This window comes from Electrona antarctica, assembly GCF_951216825.1.
Source record: "Electrona antarctica genome assembly, chromosome: 10".
NCBI classification, from domain to species: domain Eukaryota; kingdom Metazoa; phylum Chordata; class Actinopteri; order Myctophiformes; family Myctophidae; genus Electrona; species Electrona antarctica.
The window spans coordinates 14,238,184-14,257,307 of NC_136791.1; the positions used below are offsets into that span (position 1 = coordinate 14,238,184).

At 42.2% G+C, this 19,124-nt stretch overlaps 1 protein-coding gene across 2 annotated transcripts in view; it reads right to left on the minus strand.

Annotated features, from left to right (window-relative positions):
* Nucleotides 1–19,124, minus strand: part of lmbrd1 (LMBR1 domain containing 1) — a 125,067-nt gene that overhangs the window by 49,749 nt on the left and 56,194 nt on the right. For both annotated transcript variants that reach the window (XR_013790897.1, XM_079511556.1), the window contains exon 7: nt 16,805–16,878. Coding sequence is in view for 1 of the 2 variants with exons in the window: in XM_079511556.1 (XP_079367682.1) it covers nt 16,805–16,878 (74 nt within the window). In the remaining variant the exon portion in view is untranslated. The remainder of the gene's footprint in view (nt 1–16,804; nt 16,879–19,124) is intronic.

Genomic DNA, 19,124 nt, shown 5'->3' on the forward strand with positions numbered 1-19,124 from the left:
GCAATTTATAGCTTAACAGTGCCCCCCTGTGACAGAAGAGAACCAGTCCCCCATCCAAGACCTGGAGACATTTCTACTGTAGAAGGGAAGAAAGCTAATGGAATAAGATGCAGATATACACGATTGTAGCTAAATTAACACACTAAATTCTTCCCTTTCTGAAATAAATAAGATGGGGTGATGATGATATGACAGACAGACAGACAGACAGACAGACAGACAGACAGACAGACAGACAGACAGACAGACAGACAGACAGACAGACAGACAGACAGACAACCAGTGCATTTGGAAACATCCTGTTAGGCACAATATGGCAAGTTTGAACTTTAATTAAAAATGATGGACATTTCAAGAGAGACCAATCAACACCTATTCCTGTACCAATCTGGCACTGTGCAATTTTAAGGTTTTCAATGAAATAAACCTTCAACCCTGTCAAAAAATGCTTCCACTGAAGATTTTCCAGCGGGGAAGGAAAACGTTGGGAACTCATATTTTTCTAAAACAACTTTTACTCGTTTCTGAGCGTTAGGTAGTATTAAGAAAGTCACATGGGATACTAAGTCAGGCTGGACTATTATTAGTCTTGTGCTGTGGATCTCTGCTATGGGCGATGTCGCCTCCTGCAATGAATCATGGAGCTCTTAAGGCCGAAGCATGTCCCGAATATCAAACACACTCATAAAAAGGAAAACCTGTCCCAGATCCCGGGGAGCTGCCTCTCCTCCCCCCCCCCCCCCCCACACACACACACACCGGTAAGAGACGCCAGAAACACGCACACACAAACCCAAACAGACTCAGCAGGAAACCTATATACTTAGTGACCACATAATCATAAGTGCTTGTTAAACTTGTTGTAAAAATGTACTGTGATCAGTAATAACTAGGACTGGGGCCTAGCAGCGTGCCGCGAAGAGGAGGATATGGAAGTGTCAGGGTGAAGCGTGGGGGATGGCGACAGAAATCATTCAAAGAGCATCATGTGACTGAAGAGAGGGAAGAGAGAGAGTGAGATGGCCACTGACACGACCTCGACACAAGCCTCCCCTTTGTCCTCCTCCGTCTACTGATAGCCAGCGCTGGGAGCAACGAGGGAGGAAGGGGAGTGCGTCAGACCCGACATGTTGCTTCCACACATCTCTGGACAATTTAGGCATTTAGCACATGCCCTTATCACAGAGTAGGCCTGTCACAATCAGAATCGTTTTATTTCAGATAATCGCAATTATTTTTTGCATAATTGTCATAATCATGACATGTTCCATGTTGGATTTTCAAAAATAGTGGAAATAGCCGATCTTCCCACTATCCATATACAGTTATTAGATTAGCTAAATCATGTGTCAAATCTGCTTATTGCATCTTTTGTTTACGGAGCCCAAACTGAAATTACTTTTTTATCCAATGCTCAATGCCAAAAACACAATTACATCGTTAATCGCAATTATTCGTGTGACAATTAATCGCCAAGCTAAATTTCTAATCGTGACAGGCCTAATCCAGAGCGGCTTACAAGTGTGAATCATTAGCAACAAGAGTAAGCGCAGAGTAAGTAATGCAACCCAAGTCAACAGACGACAATTTATGATAGTAAATAGTCACATAAGTAGAGTGCAAAGAGAACTGTGTGTGTGGTGCTTCCAGGAAACTAGCATACCAGGTAAACATGGAACCTGGCATCTGTCTAAACACCACGCTATCTAACCAGCCACCACAGAGCACCACCTGTGTACAAAATGAGCTGTCAGTAAAGGGAAGTAAAGGTTGTAATGGCCTACCACATGCTATATGGGAGTTCCCCACATATACCACTTTTAAGATCTATATACTTCATCATATTAAATATAGCAAAATAAGCTGTCTACAATCTCACAATGGGTCACATTGCAATGTGTTGTAACCTTGCAGATATTCTTTATTTTTTGCAATGTATTTATACAAAAATGTGAGGACATTTTTTTAAGAACGTGAAACTTAAAAAAAAAAAAATCACACCCGTGTGAACCGAGTGGTGCAAATCTCCCCCCCCCCCCCCCCCTCTCTGTCTCTCTCTCCCTCATTAGCAGGCAACATGCAGCACTATCTCTCTCTCTCCGTTTCTGGCACAACAGCGCCACTTTTGGTACTCATTGGTACTGGTCACATAGTCACACACAAACACGGACACAGACATTGCTGTTCGTTGGAGTGGTTGCACCACTCAAAAAAGACAACTGCCCAGCTGTCTGCAGGGCTGATTGGTTGGTATTGGTATGTATGCATACCTATTTTTGTACTAGTACAAAAGTAGACCAATCACAGCAAACTACACAGCTCAGCTGACACTGTGAACATGTAGCCTCTGTCCCACCCTTAGGGCCGATTCATACTCCTATTTTACCGCTGTTTCGGCGCTGTAGTGCCGAAATGATTTCGGCTCGTCAGAAATTTTCAATAGCACCGAAGAGCCGACTTTAGGACGGTACCCCCCCCCCCCCCCACCCCCCCGAACCTCAAATTACGTCACATTGTAGGCTCTGTATGAGTATGAATCGGCCCTTACTCATCTGTGAAGAGAAAAGCCTGGTCACAACATAAGGCAGAGAGTGTATCGGCGGAAGTGTCGGGCCGGAACATCCGTCAGATGTACAGTATTTCCCCCGGATACGATATTTTGTTCGACCAATCACAACACTTCATTTACGGAGAATGTAAACTGATTTGTAAAGCGTCAACGTCATGTCTTTGAGCTGTACTTCCGCGAAAATCCGGCCAAATAAAACAGCGTAGGTCTTGCCCAGCGTGGTGAATATAAAGGTAAAGGGTGCATTTATATAGCGGCGCTTTACATAGATTGTGCATTACATTCACCCATTCATACACCGATGGCAGCAGAAATGGTAAATGGTAAATGGTAAATGGTGCATTTATATAGCGCCTTTATCCAAGGCGCTTTACATAGATTGTGCATTACATTCACCCATTCACACACACATTCATACACCGATTGCAGCGGAAGCCATGCAAGGTACCAACCAGCACATCGGGAGCAATTTGGGGTTCAGTGTCTTGCCCAAGGACACTTCGACATGTAGACAGGAGGAGCCGGGATTCGAACCGCCGACCCATGGATCATTGGACGACCTGCTCTACCTCCTGAGCCACAGCCGCCGCAGAAACCATGCAAGGCACCAACCAGCACATCAGGAGCAATTAGGGGTTCAGTGTCTTGCTCAAGGACACTTCGACACTAACTCTGGGGGAGCCCGGGTTCGAACTGGCAACCTTGCGGTTACCATCCAGCCACTCTACCCCTGAGCCACCACCGCCGCATATGAATATCCTTTGGGACTATAAACATTATTATTATTATTACTGCTATGCCATTCAAAACTCAGACACATCAGCACTCAAATGATGCTGCAACGTCAATCACACCTCACCATATAAGCCAGTAGTACCTTAGAAATCAAACATTAGCATTTGGTTCACCATCTGACTGGCAGTGACTGCTTTAAAGCTCCCATTGTTATCCATAATTAAATAATCGTTTCATACAAATACATGGGCGTAATGATAGACCATCTGTTATCCTAGAAAGACCACATTGAATTTCTCTGCAAAAGACAAAGCAAATAATGTATTGTATTTGCCGCCTTCTAGTCCTTGGGGTCTGTTGATAAATTATTGAGTTTTCAACACAGTATTGTACAGTGGTGTAAAGTACAATTTAGATATATATATATTTTTAAACTTACATTAGGTTATTTTCAAAAGAAAAATCTAAAGATATTTAGACATATTGCACCTGTGAAATGTGAAATTCTGCATAATGAGTACTTTTAATTTGGAACTTTAAGTATTTCTACATTGTGGTATTGATACTTTTACCTAAGTAAAACATTTCAGTACTTCTTCCACCACTGTAATTGTATATATTTTGGCATGCAATGGGACAATGCAATGGGAAATTGTCGATATATGATTTAACATAGCATAAGTTTATGCTAATATTTTTTTTCTGTGGTGGTTAAAATGGTACTAGGCATACCAGAAGTTTCATATTCAATATAATACTAGCATATAAAAGAAAAAATACCTCTTTTGATACCATAGCAACAAGAAAAAAAGGCCTAGGCATGCAAAATAGGATAATCTTTGTTTTATAAAATACAAGAGCAAATAATGAGATTTGTTGGTATAATTGATGGATGCATTTGTAAACAAGTAATTACTGTGCATGTATACATGCCAATTGTTATAGTATGTTGAGCACAATTGTTAGTGCAATAGTCTTTGTCTGAAGCAATCCATTCAATACATTCATATACAATGGAATGGATGGCACAAATAGCAAATATAAATCGGCTGTAAAAAGGAAGAGAAATTTGAGAAAATATAGCTTTGTTACTTTCGATACTATTAATTAATACTACTTAGATTAATACTGTTAATCCCCTATGTGGAACCGTTCTAATAATAAAGTATATATCATCCTCAGGTGGTTCAACCCACTTTGTTTCTGCAGTGCAGTGAGACCACATATATCCACATTCCTATCACAACATGTCGTGAACTTGTAGATCTGCTACTTTTGGTGTGCGGCACCGGCAAGCACCCAAGTATAAATCAGGCTTAAGTACTCCCACTCCCAGGTTGGCGTTGGTAACTCAGCCACATAACTGTGCACCTTCTTTGCCCGTTTGGTAGATAAGTCTAAGATTGTCTAAGATTGGCTTAAGTTTGGATAAACAGAGAAAGCTGTAAAAAGCTGATTGATTCAGCACGACCTTGAGTGAGTGCATCCTGCCAATGTCAAGCCTGCCGCAAGAAAATCCAAGGGTCATTTCTGGTCAAGCTCTTCAGTTTTGATAAACAGGTCAATAGGGCTGCATGGACATGCTTTCTCAACATCAGACAATAATAGCACTTTTTAAACTGCGAGACATTCTGAAGAGACTCATCCTATTATGTACATATTTTCCATAGTGTATTGTATAGTCAATTTACTGTTTCTATGCCTACTTGACATTATATTGGATTGTATTAAAATGTAGCATTGATAGTATTATTATTGAATTACATTTGGAATAAAAAACATTAGTTTGAAAAGGGAAAAATAAACAATGTTTTTGAGAAATGCAGATTCAATCATTTTTTCATTAAAAATACAATTTCAAATTGCATGCTTGCATAGTGGAATGGAAAAAGGATCATAATTGGACAATGAGACAGCCACAGTAACCTAGACATGAGGCCGATTCTAAAATCCTTCTAAATCCTACCCAGAAATATAAATGGAAAAAATAAGAAATATATATATATATATATATATGTTGCCATATATTGTCTATGTCGGGTGGAAACCTCATATGTTCCAAACTGTTACTTTTCACGATTCAAATTCAAAAGTAGCAAAATAAGTAGCAGATCTGGGAGCTCAAAAAGCGCCACTTTGTCTTTTTCTTTTGTCTGCCCACTCTTTCTTCTTTTTCTCCTTCTGAAATGTACGCTCTGAAGCGATATTGCCCTTTGCCCCTGTTAAGTGTTGACCTGATGCCATATGTAGTCCTGAAGAAAGCAAGGATGCTACAGAGACACTGGAGATGGAGTCACTTGGAGGGGGGAGGGAGGGAAGAGGGGTGAAAAAAAATAATCCTGGGAACTGCACTTGTGTCCTATGTATGCATAGAAATGCTGTTATTGTACTGCTTTTTTCCAAATAAAAACAAACTCCACACAGAAAGGCTCTTTGTCAACTCCACCCAGGGTATGGGCACTGATGACGTGGAGGAGAGAACACGGCCCCAGCGCCCACGGCGTCCCCAGCAGGACTCTAACCCAGGACCTTCTAGCTGTGACGCGACAGCACTACCGACTGTGCCACCAGGGGTTAATATAGTGATTAACCACTTGAACCCCAGCATGCCTATCCTGAGGGGAACTCCTGCCAAAAAAAAAAACAGCTGATCTACAAGCTCACAACACGTCACGTTTTGAGCTTGCAGATTGTCTATTCTTGGCAAAGAGATTTGGTGTAGAGTAGGGAAAAATAGAGTGTACCAAGTACAGTTGTACTTTGGGGTTTTGTACTTTGGGGCTTTTTGCCTTTATTGATAATGTGCAGTAGGCAGACAGGAAACGGGGAGATAGATGGGTGAAGCAAAGTTCGTCAGGATTGGGACTCGAACCCGCGACACACTGTCACGTTAATCTTTTAAACTTTTCGTTCAACATCAGCATCTTAGGGCTGACAATTTAAGAGCAAGAGAAAGGTAGGCGCACGACACCCAGAGCCATGAGGCCCATAAGTCAACATGCTAGCCCGGCCTTTTAAATCAAGCCAAAGGACTGAGCATGATGCATGAGGCTGCAGATGGGCCAGGTGGGGGGTGTGCAGGGGTTTCTTCCATCACAAATGGTACACAAATAGTACACTTGAAGATCAACTGGGAGGCAACAACATACAAATGATATGTTAAACGCTCACATTTATACTAGTACTAGTCCTTAGCCGTTCTGAATATGAACAGCAAATGATGTTCAGTGTGGTGTCGAAACAGCGTGTGTTCACGTTAACATGCCCCGTCCGAGTTGCTTTCCCCGTGTGGATCTGTTACGCGGAATTTCCCCGTGTGGGAAAAGTGTGTCCCAGTATTAATCTGTGTCCGACACTGGTGACCCGGATGCCGTCCCAACATGCATTTCACTAGTGACCCGGAATAGGACAGACACAGCGATCGGTGAATTTAGTAATGATGATCTCATAAGGCTAATGCAAGGTTTGATTTAATAAGGAGGATTTTAAAGAGTCCTCCTATAGAGCGTCGCAGTCCCGCCTCCTACCCTGGACCAGGAAATGAAACCCAATGCATTATTCTCATAGACATTTCTTAAAGTATTTATTTAAAGACGGTTACGCCGCGGACAAAGCCAACTCGAGTCGTGACAACTCATGACAACACAAACAATATTTTGGATCAAACAAATAATTACAAAGAAGAAAAACAACAAAAAAGTGTTGTAACCTGCCGTTTTTTTCTTCTTTCTAATTATTTGTTTGGTCCAAAATATTGTTTGTGTTGTCATGAGTTGTCACGACTCAAGTTGGCTTTGTCCGCGGCGTAACCGTCTTTAAATAAATACTTTAAGAAATGTCTATGAGAATAATGCATTGGGTTTCATTTCCTGGTCCAGGGTAGGAGGCAGGACTGCGACACTCTATATGAACCCCCAAAAGAATTTAGTTTTTTGATCACTAAAACAGCTTACCAATTTGATACTATCTTTTAGCTTCTTAAACTACTATAAAAAGCTGCATCTGCCACCCCTCCAAACACTAACATTGCATTTCTACCGGATGAGATTAGGTTTGTGAAGTCAGTTTCTGCTTCAGCTACACTGCTTTTTAAGTGTCATTTACATAACAGATGTATTCATGATTTTGTTGTTTTGCTTGCCTTGATTGTTTACTGCTTGCTTTTCATTGTATTCATCATTATGGTTGTTTAATTTTGGATCATCGTTTTGTTTTTATACAGTTTTCCGTTTTTTATTCTGTACAGCAATCTGTAACTCTCACTTACGAGCTACATTGTGGGACATATTTCTGTGTGCAATTAGCTCACAATCTGGATCAAATTAAGGTCTGATTTATTAAGGCAGCAACTAACTATGCAATCAATGAATGGGGCCACCTTCTACTTGGCAGCTATGTGCATGTGAAGCAGAGGTTCAAAGGTGATGTTGTAGGATGACATTTTCATCAAGAAGCCCCTCTTCAGTTCACCAGTTCAGGATGAAAAGAAAATGTACATTCAGTGATGGTGAAATCAGGTGGTGCAGGTCAGGGCTAAAGCCCCTCCACTCCAGCACCACAGAGTCTAGGGGTTTGGATCTAGCGTGGAGCATCCTCATTTCTGAGGCGTCTCTCTACAACTGAGAGAAATGTAATGTGGATGACATTGAGTTTTGCTCATAACTTACAGTAAATGCATTAGGAACTCCTGCAAAGATATGGCACTGGCAGAGCAAGGATTTTGATACATTGCATTAGATGAGAAATAGATACCTTGCAAACATCCATTGAATGTTTGCATTTCTGTAAAAAGAAAAATCAGACCCGTCTGAACTGAGTGGTGCTGTAGTGTGTGTGTGTGTGTGTGTGTGTGTGTGTGTGTGTGTGTGTGTGTGTGTGTGTGTGTGTGTGTGTGTGTGTGTTAGGCTGCGCAACAGTGACACTTGGTGGTGAAAAAAACACCATTTCTGTGGTTAGACATACACAGAGACAGACATACGTATTACATACACAGACACACATTGCTGCGTATAGGAGTGGCTAGCACCACTCAAAACTGCATTAAAAAAACTACCCCTGTTTAGTCTATTGAAATTCTTTGTTGGATATAGGGGAAATGATGTATGCATTGCACGTGTCATGCACGAAACAATGCATTCAAGAGCAGGATGTGCAAAAACAATGTGGGCTGTTATACTCCAGCTGTGGTGGCTCTTGTAGATTCAAATGATCCAGATGCCAGATAGTGTAGAAGTGCACAGAGCTCCACTTGCTACTATGGAGTGGGGAAATTGGCTCAAGGTCGTCTTTGATTTTTCCAGTAGTGTATTTATTATTGCACGACCGCCTTATCTATAGGCCATGTGTTGATAATGTCTTCTTTTCTGTGTCTCCTTGCTGCAAATTACTGTAATATCCAGTGTCAGGGTAGCTCAGTCAGTCGAGCACTCGCCTTAGGACTACAGTATATGGTTCTGGGTTTGATCCCAGGAACTGCCAACTCAGCGGATGAGTAGCATGCCTGGGAAAGTAAGGCCTGTGGTAAGTAAGTACTGGGAGCTGATAGTGGCTTTGTCGCTCCACCTCAGAAATCCATCCCCCCAGGGTCTAGTACATTGAAAAGGGGATAGACACCCTCGTTCTCGACTGATACCGACAATAAGCCAATCCGGTCTACTACTTAATAACTTGCTTGATTGAATACTTTAACAGTTTTCAAAAAGTACACAATTATAGAATGGTGCTTAGAGGATAACACAAAAAAACATGAGGGCTTGTTACTTGCGCAAGCAGAGCGCGAAAGTATTGTGGTCGTGCTGGTACGAATTCACGTGTATGCTTGGTAGGTATCAATGCCAGGTTATAACTGGCTTTTGATGGTGACGTAATAAAGATTCAGATTACATACATGTATACATACAGCCATTACCTTTAATTCACCCAACACTGAAACATATCCTAATTACGTCACCATTGACAGCCAGTTATAACCCGACATTGAAACATATCTTAATTACGTCACCATCAACATCAGTATATATTCCTACCAAGCATACGCACATTAAAAAGCCAGCCGACCACAGTATAGTACTTTCAACTTACTAAGTATACATGTATACATACATGTTACTTGTTACCCAACCAATATTGAAACATATCGTAATTACGTCACCATTGACAGCCAGTTATTACCCGCCTTTAGTATTTAATTTCAATGTAAGTAGGCACTCGACAGAGTGCAGTTCTAGTTAATTTCAATATTTTACAGAGGCTGAGATTTGAGAGTTCGTAGCAGTCGACAGTACTTGCGTGCTCTGCTTGCGCACTAGTAGGCCATTTATGGCCTACTTGTGTGCAACACGCAAGTAGGCACTCGACAGAGTGCAGTTCTAGTTTGTATCGCGGTCCTATGTATTAAATTGCACAACATTCCATAATAACCTACATGTAACTGAGCTAATGTGCACCTGCTCAAAGTGAAACTAACAATGTGAATTTCATTGCAAATCAAGGTGACATTTCATTCTATTATATATACTGTATATATACCAGTAAGACGCCCTGAGGGTGAGAAGTATCTGCCTAGGTGACGGCCCGGGAGACTGCTGGGCAAGCGCTGGCACTTTGGCATGGGGGGTCAGATCAACATATGGAATTAATTCTGTATACTGGCCATATATGGAGCCCGTCTTGAGTGCACTTTCATGAGGTCAGATCAAGATACTGTATGGAATGTCAGAACAGGTCAGCTCCATATATGGAGATCTAAGGGTGGCAGCACGGGCAGTGTCTTGAGTGTACAGGGTTTGATGAGGGCCCAGGTAGGGCCTTAATTTTCGGGCCTGTTGAGAACTCTAGTTTTCGCTGGCTGCCGGGCGGCGACTGCACTAATAACTTTGGGGCAGGCCCGGCTAGAGTTTGAATGGACAGGTATCAGTCACAAGGGAAACATCGAAGAGGAAGGATGGATGGGGAAGGATCAATATATGGAATGTCAGAACAGGTCCGCTCCATATATGGAGATCTAAAGCCAAATTCCAATACCCCAAATCTCGGCCACTCGCTCACTCACACTCGATTACTCCAGCTGTGTTATGGTGAAATTGGCGAAATTGGTGACCTGCTTGAATTTGTGACCATCTTGTAGACTTCACACAACTTACATCTATACGTCTATAATATGTGGCCTGAATACCGCTAGATTGAACTCTGCTAAAAAAACAAACTGATATGATTTACATTCGGACACTGACATTACTGTATTTGATTGTAAGTATAATTTGCAAGTATACTAGTGGGCATTTTGGAGAAGTATGGAGACAAAGTAGGGAAAGAAATGAATAGAACAATTGCCTTTAGACCAGTAAACTTGCAATGTGCAATATCTGCCACATGTAACACAGGAATCAGGAAGTTATAATTGGGGCCGCAGGTCGCATTTACTATGAAAACATGCATTTCCTGTCCGTCCGTCCATAAGTCCGTCACCCAACGCCTCCATATATGGTAATGCCTCGTGACATCAAGTGACGTCATCAGGGAGGGAGATCCCTGATGTCATCAATATTAAGCCCATATATGGAGATCCCTGATGTTATCAATATTGGCCAGCAACTCTGCATCTTACCTCAAAACCTTGGATCTCCATATATGGAGTTGACCTGTTCTGACTTTCCATATGTTGATCCACCCCACCTGTCCTTCCTGTTCTGACATTCCATATGTTGATCTGACCTCATCAAACCCTGTACACTCAAGACACGCTCCATATTATGGCCAGTACAGAATTCATTCCATATGTTGATCTGACCTCCCATGCCAAAGCGCCAGCGCTCACCCAGCAGTCTGCTTGTGTTTGTTTATACTTTACTAGAATTTCGCCGCCCTATAGTTATGTTGCAGCGCAATATGGGAAGAAGGACATTGTAGGAGTTGACAGACTCCACTTCATGTTTCAGCTGTGTTTTTAAACCCAGTATTGTGCCCTGCACATGTACGTAGCAACGGATGGGTTATTATGTGTTTTGTATTATTTTGATTAGTGATGCTGAAATCAGCGTGCACACACACACACAAAAACACACACACACACACACACACACACACACACACACACTCACTCACTCACTCACTCGTAAGTCCACCCGCTCCTCAGTGTACTGTGAACCCATGTGTCTACACTGCAGTGACACTTATGCAAGGTTACTATACATCCGACTATGCGTGTTGTCGTGTGCACTCTGGTTGTGGCGATGACATGTGTGTGGCTGGCCAATCACAGCTGTGCGTTGCTGTGTTGTGCCGTCACGGGGTGCGGCATTTGAGCGGGCTAGCCAATAAGGTGTCTGTGTTGCGGGTGGAGACGTGTGTAGGTTAGTGTGTGTGGTGTAGCCGCAATGCGTGGTGAGAACATGAGGGGGATGTTGCACAGCAATCGGTGACCCCTACATTAAGCTGTGCCCTTCCCAACATGCAGTGCGGGGGCTATGGCGGGGCTGTGTGTGTGTTTGGGGATAAATGTATTAAATGTGTGTATTACACGCAAGTTTTCGCGGCACGTCTGCCGCGCACATTGGTGCGGGATCGGAGGGTGTGTTTTCGCAAGGTCCCGGGAGGCTGGCCGTGGCGTGTGATCCTGGTGGCCGAAGTGTGCAGCATTGTTGCTAAACAGCAATTCTGACCTGAGCTAATGTGACGCGCAGGATTAGTAATGTTAACACATTGAGAGCCCACGCAAAACTGCCCAAAATCAAAAAAAAAAAAATATATATATATATATATATATATATTTTTTTTTTTCAAAGACGTCCACAGACGTCTTGGGCTATGCACGTGCGGTAATACCAAGGACGTCCACAGACGTCTTGGGCACAAAATGTGTTAATAGGATAATAATCTTTATAATAGTCTGCTACAATCCTGTGTCAATTCAGTTTGAAGAACCACAAAGTAAAAACAATAGTGAGCAACAACTTGAGACCTAGAATCCTTATTCTGGGCCATTGTGAGCTTGTACAGTAGATTGTCTATATATTTATTTTTTATTTAGCGTAAACTAGAGGGGAAAAAGGAGAGGAACCAGTACAGAGCCCTTGGGGACCCCAGTAAACTAACTACATACTGTATACAGTATAATGGGTTAAAGTGGATAAGAAGAATAAGAATCAAACAGTAAGTCCATAAGGTTAACATAATAATTACCATTCTTCAATGTGGTAACTATCCCTAGAGTTCTAGATGTACTGGTGCAACAACATAGGCAACATGAAAAAATGATGATGTTTCCCCACTAAAAAGAACAAGACTGAGGGCTTGTTGAGAGCATGTTGTTTTTTCGCCCCCTAACTGCCACTGCATTTTCTACATAGAAGCTCAGAATGTGGCCACTCTTTAAAGGCAGGGGGGGGAGAGACTTGGCTGTTTATTTTGGGGGGCAGGGAGTGTTTTCTTCTCTCTGTTTTGGCAGAGCAGAGAACTTTAAAAAGTTGAAAACAGCCACAAACTTTTTTCAGATAAGCTCATGTGAGACAGTTAACCGCATTTTATCAGCTGACCAATGCTACTCAGGAGGCTCAATGAGATTTAGCACAACACCACCACCAATAGAAAGATGGAGTGTGTCAAAGCACCCGCTGATGAATGAGCGTTGACCACTGGCCAGAAGCACCACCACTCCCTTCCCCACACCCTCCTGTTTGTTGCCCGTCTCTAAAGAAAACAGCCTCCTCCTCGCATTGGTTGATTGTTATAACTGCAATGCAGAACTTACAAATTAATGTAAGGACAACCGAGGAGATCCCAGGTCTATAGGTGAACACACCACGATCACCATACATGGGCATGACATCAAACAGGTCACCTCTTATAAATATCTAGGAGCGCACATTGACTGTGAAAGCAGCGAGCTGGCACTCCCATGTGACAAGTATGTGTTCAAAAACACACCAGCGCCTTCATTTTCTGTAGGCTCAGACTCTTTGGTGTAAGTAGGAACATAATGCTGATCTTTTATAGAGCTAGTATAGAGTCAATTGTAAGGTATGGTATCACCGGTTGGTTTGGAAACCTAACGGTAAAGTAAAAAATCTGAGATCCTTAGATTAGCCAAAATGGCAGGGAAGATCATGGGTATGTCTACCCCTCCCATCACCCCCCAGGTCATCTTTGAGCAGGCCACCATTGGGCAGGTTAAGAAAATTGTGTCTGACCCCTCCCATGTACTGCACTATACCTTGAGTATAGGCTAATGCCATCAGGTAGGAGGTACGGAGGTACGATGTTGGATTCATGTTAATGTGCACTTTCATTCTGTACTTAGTCTGCTCTTTTGTCCCTCCACCAAACCTCTTTGGCAAAAAATGGCCGATCTACAAGCTCATCACGTGTGGTGAGTATGCGAGTATGGAGTGGTGGAGAGTAGTTATTATGTTAATGCATTAATAACCACTAGCAGAGTGGTTGGACATGGTCTGCCGACTATACATTAAGACCCTTCCGTCAGGTAGGAGGACACCTACTGGTTGACAGGGAGTACCGCATGGAGCTCACAATGAACCTCCCCACTGGCCAAGGTTGAATCCTGGATTGAGCAGATTGCAGCGTGTTTTTATAAAGTAAGTAGCCTTGCCGAGCCATGAGGCCCATAGGGCAGGAGCCTATCTCCTGTTTTTGTAGCGTGAGGCAGCTTGATGTACAAGTACACCCCTATATATATATATATATATATATATAATATACACATACACACACACACACGAATGAAATATAGTCATGTAGCTGGTGGGTATTGACCGAGTCACTAGCACTGCAATTAAAATCAACTGAGCTCTACGCTGCAATGTGGGTAAACCGTTATATTTTTCATATCGTGCCAAAATGCACTCCAGGCACAGGCAGTGTTTTTTGTTTGTTTGACTCAGAAAACACATGCAATTTGTCTTAAAGTAGGCCTACTGTACGTGCAGACCAAACGCAGCTACCGCTGCACATTCCATTATGTTCAGTACAAACACAAAAAAACAATGCCACGACCACAGCGGCAGGCAGCAACGGCACACAGAGCCAGAGTGTGGGTGGCTGCCGGCCAGTGTTGCCAGACGTAGTGAGAGAAATAAGCAACCGGGTCGTTGAAAAAAGGGCCAAAAGATACCTGTACTTCGGATAGTTGAATATAGACGACCTACAAGCTCAGAACGCGTCGTAACCAGTTGTGACATCTGCCATTTAAAAAAAATATATATAAATTGATGGGTTGATTTGGGGGTCCAAAATGTTTCAAAAAATATTTAATAATTGAATTGAATTGTAGAGATGGTCTCTTATATCAATGCATCAATGCTGGACTTGGACAAAATCTTATCCAACGATAACAAAATATTCTACGTTTTGGATCTGATAGGCTTTATCACATCAAATGGTGGTGCGTGGCTCAAATGGGGATTGAATAATGGATGTTGATACGAAAAGGCTTGAAACCCACTGGGGTAGATACCGACAGGAACACCTTGGAACAAGTTGCAGATCATTTAAAATTGGTTTAATTAAAGTCTCATTTGTCATTCAGACAGATTGATAGATATAGAGACATTGTGCTAGGTCTAACAAAAGGACAAAATAATCTCACAGAAGAAGACTCCGTTTTGCATCTGCTGTGGTTGAATATTAATTTGCTCGCACCACAAAAAAGTATCAGGTTGGCCAAAAAAATAAACTAGAAAAAAAAGGGGGGGGGGAGGAGAAGAGACAAAGGAGAGAAGAACAGTGAAAGCCAGAAGCTTGCACTTGCATTTACTTAAAGTGCACTAGGCTGCTGCAGTGTTATACGCAGTTTACATCCCAGAGAGTTGTTTGAATTAACGGTGAGTGGCCACCTAGGCACAAAAAGTAGTGATAAATTAACCCAGGAGTCATGGACAACATTGCTGCTGCATGCGGTATACCCGTCACTTAGATTCCATTAGGTTAATCATGCATAATAGTAACACAAAGCAAAGCATGATAAATCACCCATAGGCCGTTGCAAATATGGTAGGGCTGGGTAGGGTGCTACCGAGAAGGGCTTTGTGACGAAGCAACAAAGAAAGTACATGAAAAGGATGAGTGAGATGAAAAAAAAGTGTGCACAAGTGGGGAAAACCCTGTGTGTACTGTATGTGCATGTCCGGAGAGAGAGAGAGAGAGAGAGAGAGAGAGAGAGAGAGAGAGAGAGAGAGAGAGAGAGAGAGAGAGAGAGAGAGAGAGAGAGAGAGAGAGAGAGAGAGAGGGGGGGGGGGAGGGGGGAGAGGGAGACACATTGTAGAGGGCGGGAAGCCCCAGCTGTTTTGTTCCAGGGGGCTCATTTCTTTGATTGACTTTGGATCAAAACAAAGAACGAAAGGCACACTAGGAGTTGTGATTTCCACAGGGTGGCTCATCGAGCCTGGAACAACATGGGGTCAAGGCAAAGCCGAGCACATTTCCAACCCTCAATCAACACTTTCTGGGTAAATATCCGCTCTTAAAAAAAAGAAAGTGAAAAAGCAAAGACAGAAAGCAGTGCGTAAATCCCAGCTGAGAGGGATTGGAGTTCCTAAAGGAAGACATGGTTGTACAGCTTACTATAACTTTGTATTATTTATTGAGGCTTCTGCGCTCCATGTGTTGCGTGCATTGGAAGATAGATAGTTTCGGAGCTCAACGGGAATCCAGAGATGGGCATTGGCTCACTGTCACTCTGGGACACTGAGCGGATACCTGCGCATTATTCCCTTTTTACCCACAGAGCTCTGGCAGCTTTTCTGTATCGACAGCACAGCCATCAGCCAACCTCCCAGGGAATGTTCACAGTCTAGTTACCATCATAATGACTGTGAAAAATGGACAACATTAACAAGTGTTACGGGATAGTCAATCTTTCATATCTTGGGGGGGAAAGAAAGTGGAAATATAGACGTCAGAGTGCTGAGAGAATCAAAACGCAGGCATATATTAATGCCTGGAAGAAATATATATATATATAAATAGACAGCAGATAAGTGTGATGGAGAATGGAGCACATATCCTGTGATAGTCTCTGGCAGAGAACAGTCTGAACAATCTGAGTGATTGAATGCCAAAACATTACATTTACATTCACACAGCATTGCAAATAGCGAATGACAAGTCGTCTGCAGCAGCACGCATTCTAAAATGATGTCAAACTATTTGTGCACAAAAGCGTTAACAAGATGGACTAATGTGAAGCAAAAAAACAACAACGTCATGCCATGAAAGACAGTTTGTCATATAGTCAACACAAAATGACAAAACCTTGCAAAAACACAAAAAGAATACTTTTTTTTTGAAGGATGTTACCAAAGTTTTAAATGTACTCCACGGGTGAACGGAACAGGCCATGTCCCATTAAGTCACTGGGCTAGCAACATTTTTGGAAATCATCCCGTTGAAAGGGGAGAGTGATATTTTATGGCCCGTTATAGCCCTCTCAAGCACCGAGAGGTGACATCAGACAGACACCCTTCTCGGGTCGGGTCCCCTACTCACCGTGTAAGTGATCACTGCCAGCATGCCAATCAAGGTCAGGGAGCTGATGGTGAAAGATAAAGCAGGTAGGCCATCTGCAGGTAGGGAGAGAAAGAGGGGGAGGGAGAGAGAGAGAGAAGCCATTAGAGTTTGAAATCTGCCCTCTGACAAAGAAAGAACACCGGTCCACTCCGAATGATGCAGTGTGCCAAACGCTAAGAGCCTGCTTTTTTTTCTTTCTTTTTTTTTGTACCTCAAATGATGTATGTGCACTTTGGGGATATTTTCAGTGAGCGGTTGTTTCAGATTATTTTCTTTTTCCCATTGTTCCACATATTCTGCTGCCGGGGCTGTCATTTAAAGGTCACGGACACATTTACCCTGAGAGCAAATATTTGACGGTGAGAAAAAGAAAAAAGGAGAAATGCATTTTTTTCTATCTCTCTCTCTTCTCCAAATAAATACCTACACTGAATGACTGCCTTTGAAACAATTCTGAAGTTAAAAATGAACACGTTTTTTAAGGGACCAGTAACATCAAATTACATCTAATTTCTTATTAATTTTTAAGTGGTGCAACCACTTCCTTAAGTAGCTTTGTGTGTGCCTGGGTGGCTGGCTGTGTGGCTGGCTGGCTGGCTACCTGTGTCTGAGCACGGAAATTGCATTTGGTTGGTTTTCAAAACCAAGTGTCACTGTTGTGCAGCCTAACACACACCTGTTTAGCCGAAAAATCTTAAAACGTTAATAACTCGCAATCATCCCGTCTAATTATAAAAAAAGGTTGTGTTTGACGGGCCCCCGCTGTATAGTCGCTAGTCTCGATAGAATGTATCTTACCTCCCGTTGTTGTCGATCGCATCGATAGTGTTGTGGCTATTGTTAGATGCTACACACACATTCACAACAACATCCGGTCCGTCGGTAAAAGTGCTCCGGGCGCTATAAACGACGATTATTTTATTAATGGATTAAATAACACCGGGCCCTTAAGGTGTTGACTGTATATACCGGTATGATGATCTCAGGTGTATCAGTACAGTACAGTACAGTACAGTACAGTACAGTACAGTACAGTACAGTACAGGGACCCCCTGGGGACCCCCACATGGTAACTCTGTCATTTCTCAACCGGACGCAGGTGACTAAAATATGACTAAATTAAATTACATTTTATTCGAAAAACTATGACTAAAACTAAATTTGCTGTCAAAATTAACGCAGGTACACTGTAATGGAGTCTTGTCTCAAAGCAGCAGGCAGTGCTCACAACGTGTGCGTGACCCTAACAGAGTTTGACTGACGGAACAAACTCCACTCAACAGCTCCCCCGGCAGGGCAGAGCAGCTCATCTATCACTGTACAGTAGCTCAGTGCTTCTCAACCAGTGGTCCGGGGGACCACAAAGTGGTCCAGAGGACGCTCAAGTTACATTATTCTTAAACATCTGCATTACTTAATTTACAAGATGTCTACACAAATAGAGAATGTAAAATAAGTGTTACTCTGATCAACGTCTGCCTGTTATCTCTCCTAGGGTACCACATCAATAGAGCATGGACTTTGTTATCCAATGACAACAAAATATTATTTCGTTTTGGGTCTGCATGGCTAAATCTCATCAAATGGTGGTCTGTGGCTCAAATGTCGAATAAATAATGGGTCTTGCTTGGTATGAAAATGTCGCCGGGTTCAAAACATGGAAAGAGAACAAAAATGAAAGTGCTTTAACAGATTGTTTTAAGCAAAAAAGAAATAAAAAAGAAATCCTTGAACAAATACAATGTTTTTATGAAAAACTGCATAAAATGTCCACTTTTATACACGGTTATTGTTGACATAGCTTTTTCATATTTCCAAGTCTTTGCATTTTCCAATGCTTGAGAGATAATGTAAGTGGGTTTTCATTATACACACACAAGGTTGCTTTTCCATCAGCGCTTACATTTAATTCTCTGTAGCAACACATAGTGTACTCATTAGACAAAATAACCATGACATTGACCAGGAGAAATTGAAATGGTTTACTAGGTATCATGCAATTATTCAAGCATAATGTCGGGCCATGTTAGAGAAATAATAATGTTAGCATTAGCTTGCTATAGCTGATCATGACGTACAATCAAAGCGTCTCTCGTTTTCAAGTCACATTTCCACTCAATTCCATCATTTCCATGAGAGTTGTGAGGCTGGGATAAATGTGATCAATCAAACCCTTCAGCACCGTTCTAACCACATTTGAAGTTTGATTTAGATTTAGTCATAGTCTTTTGAATAAAATTCAAAATAAAATGTTTACGTTTTAGTGAAGTTTTAGTTGATCATAAGATCATACGATTTA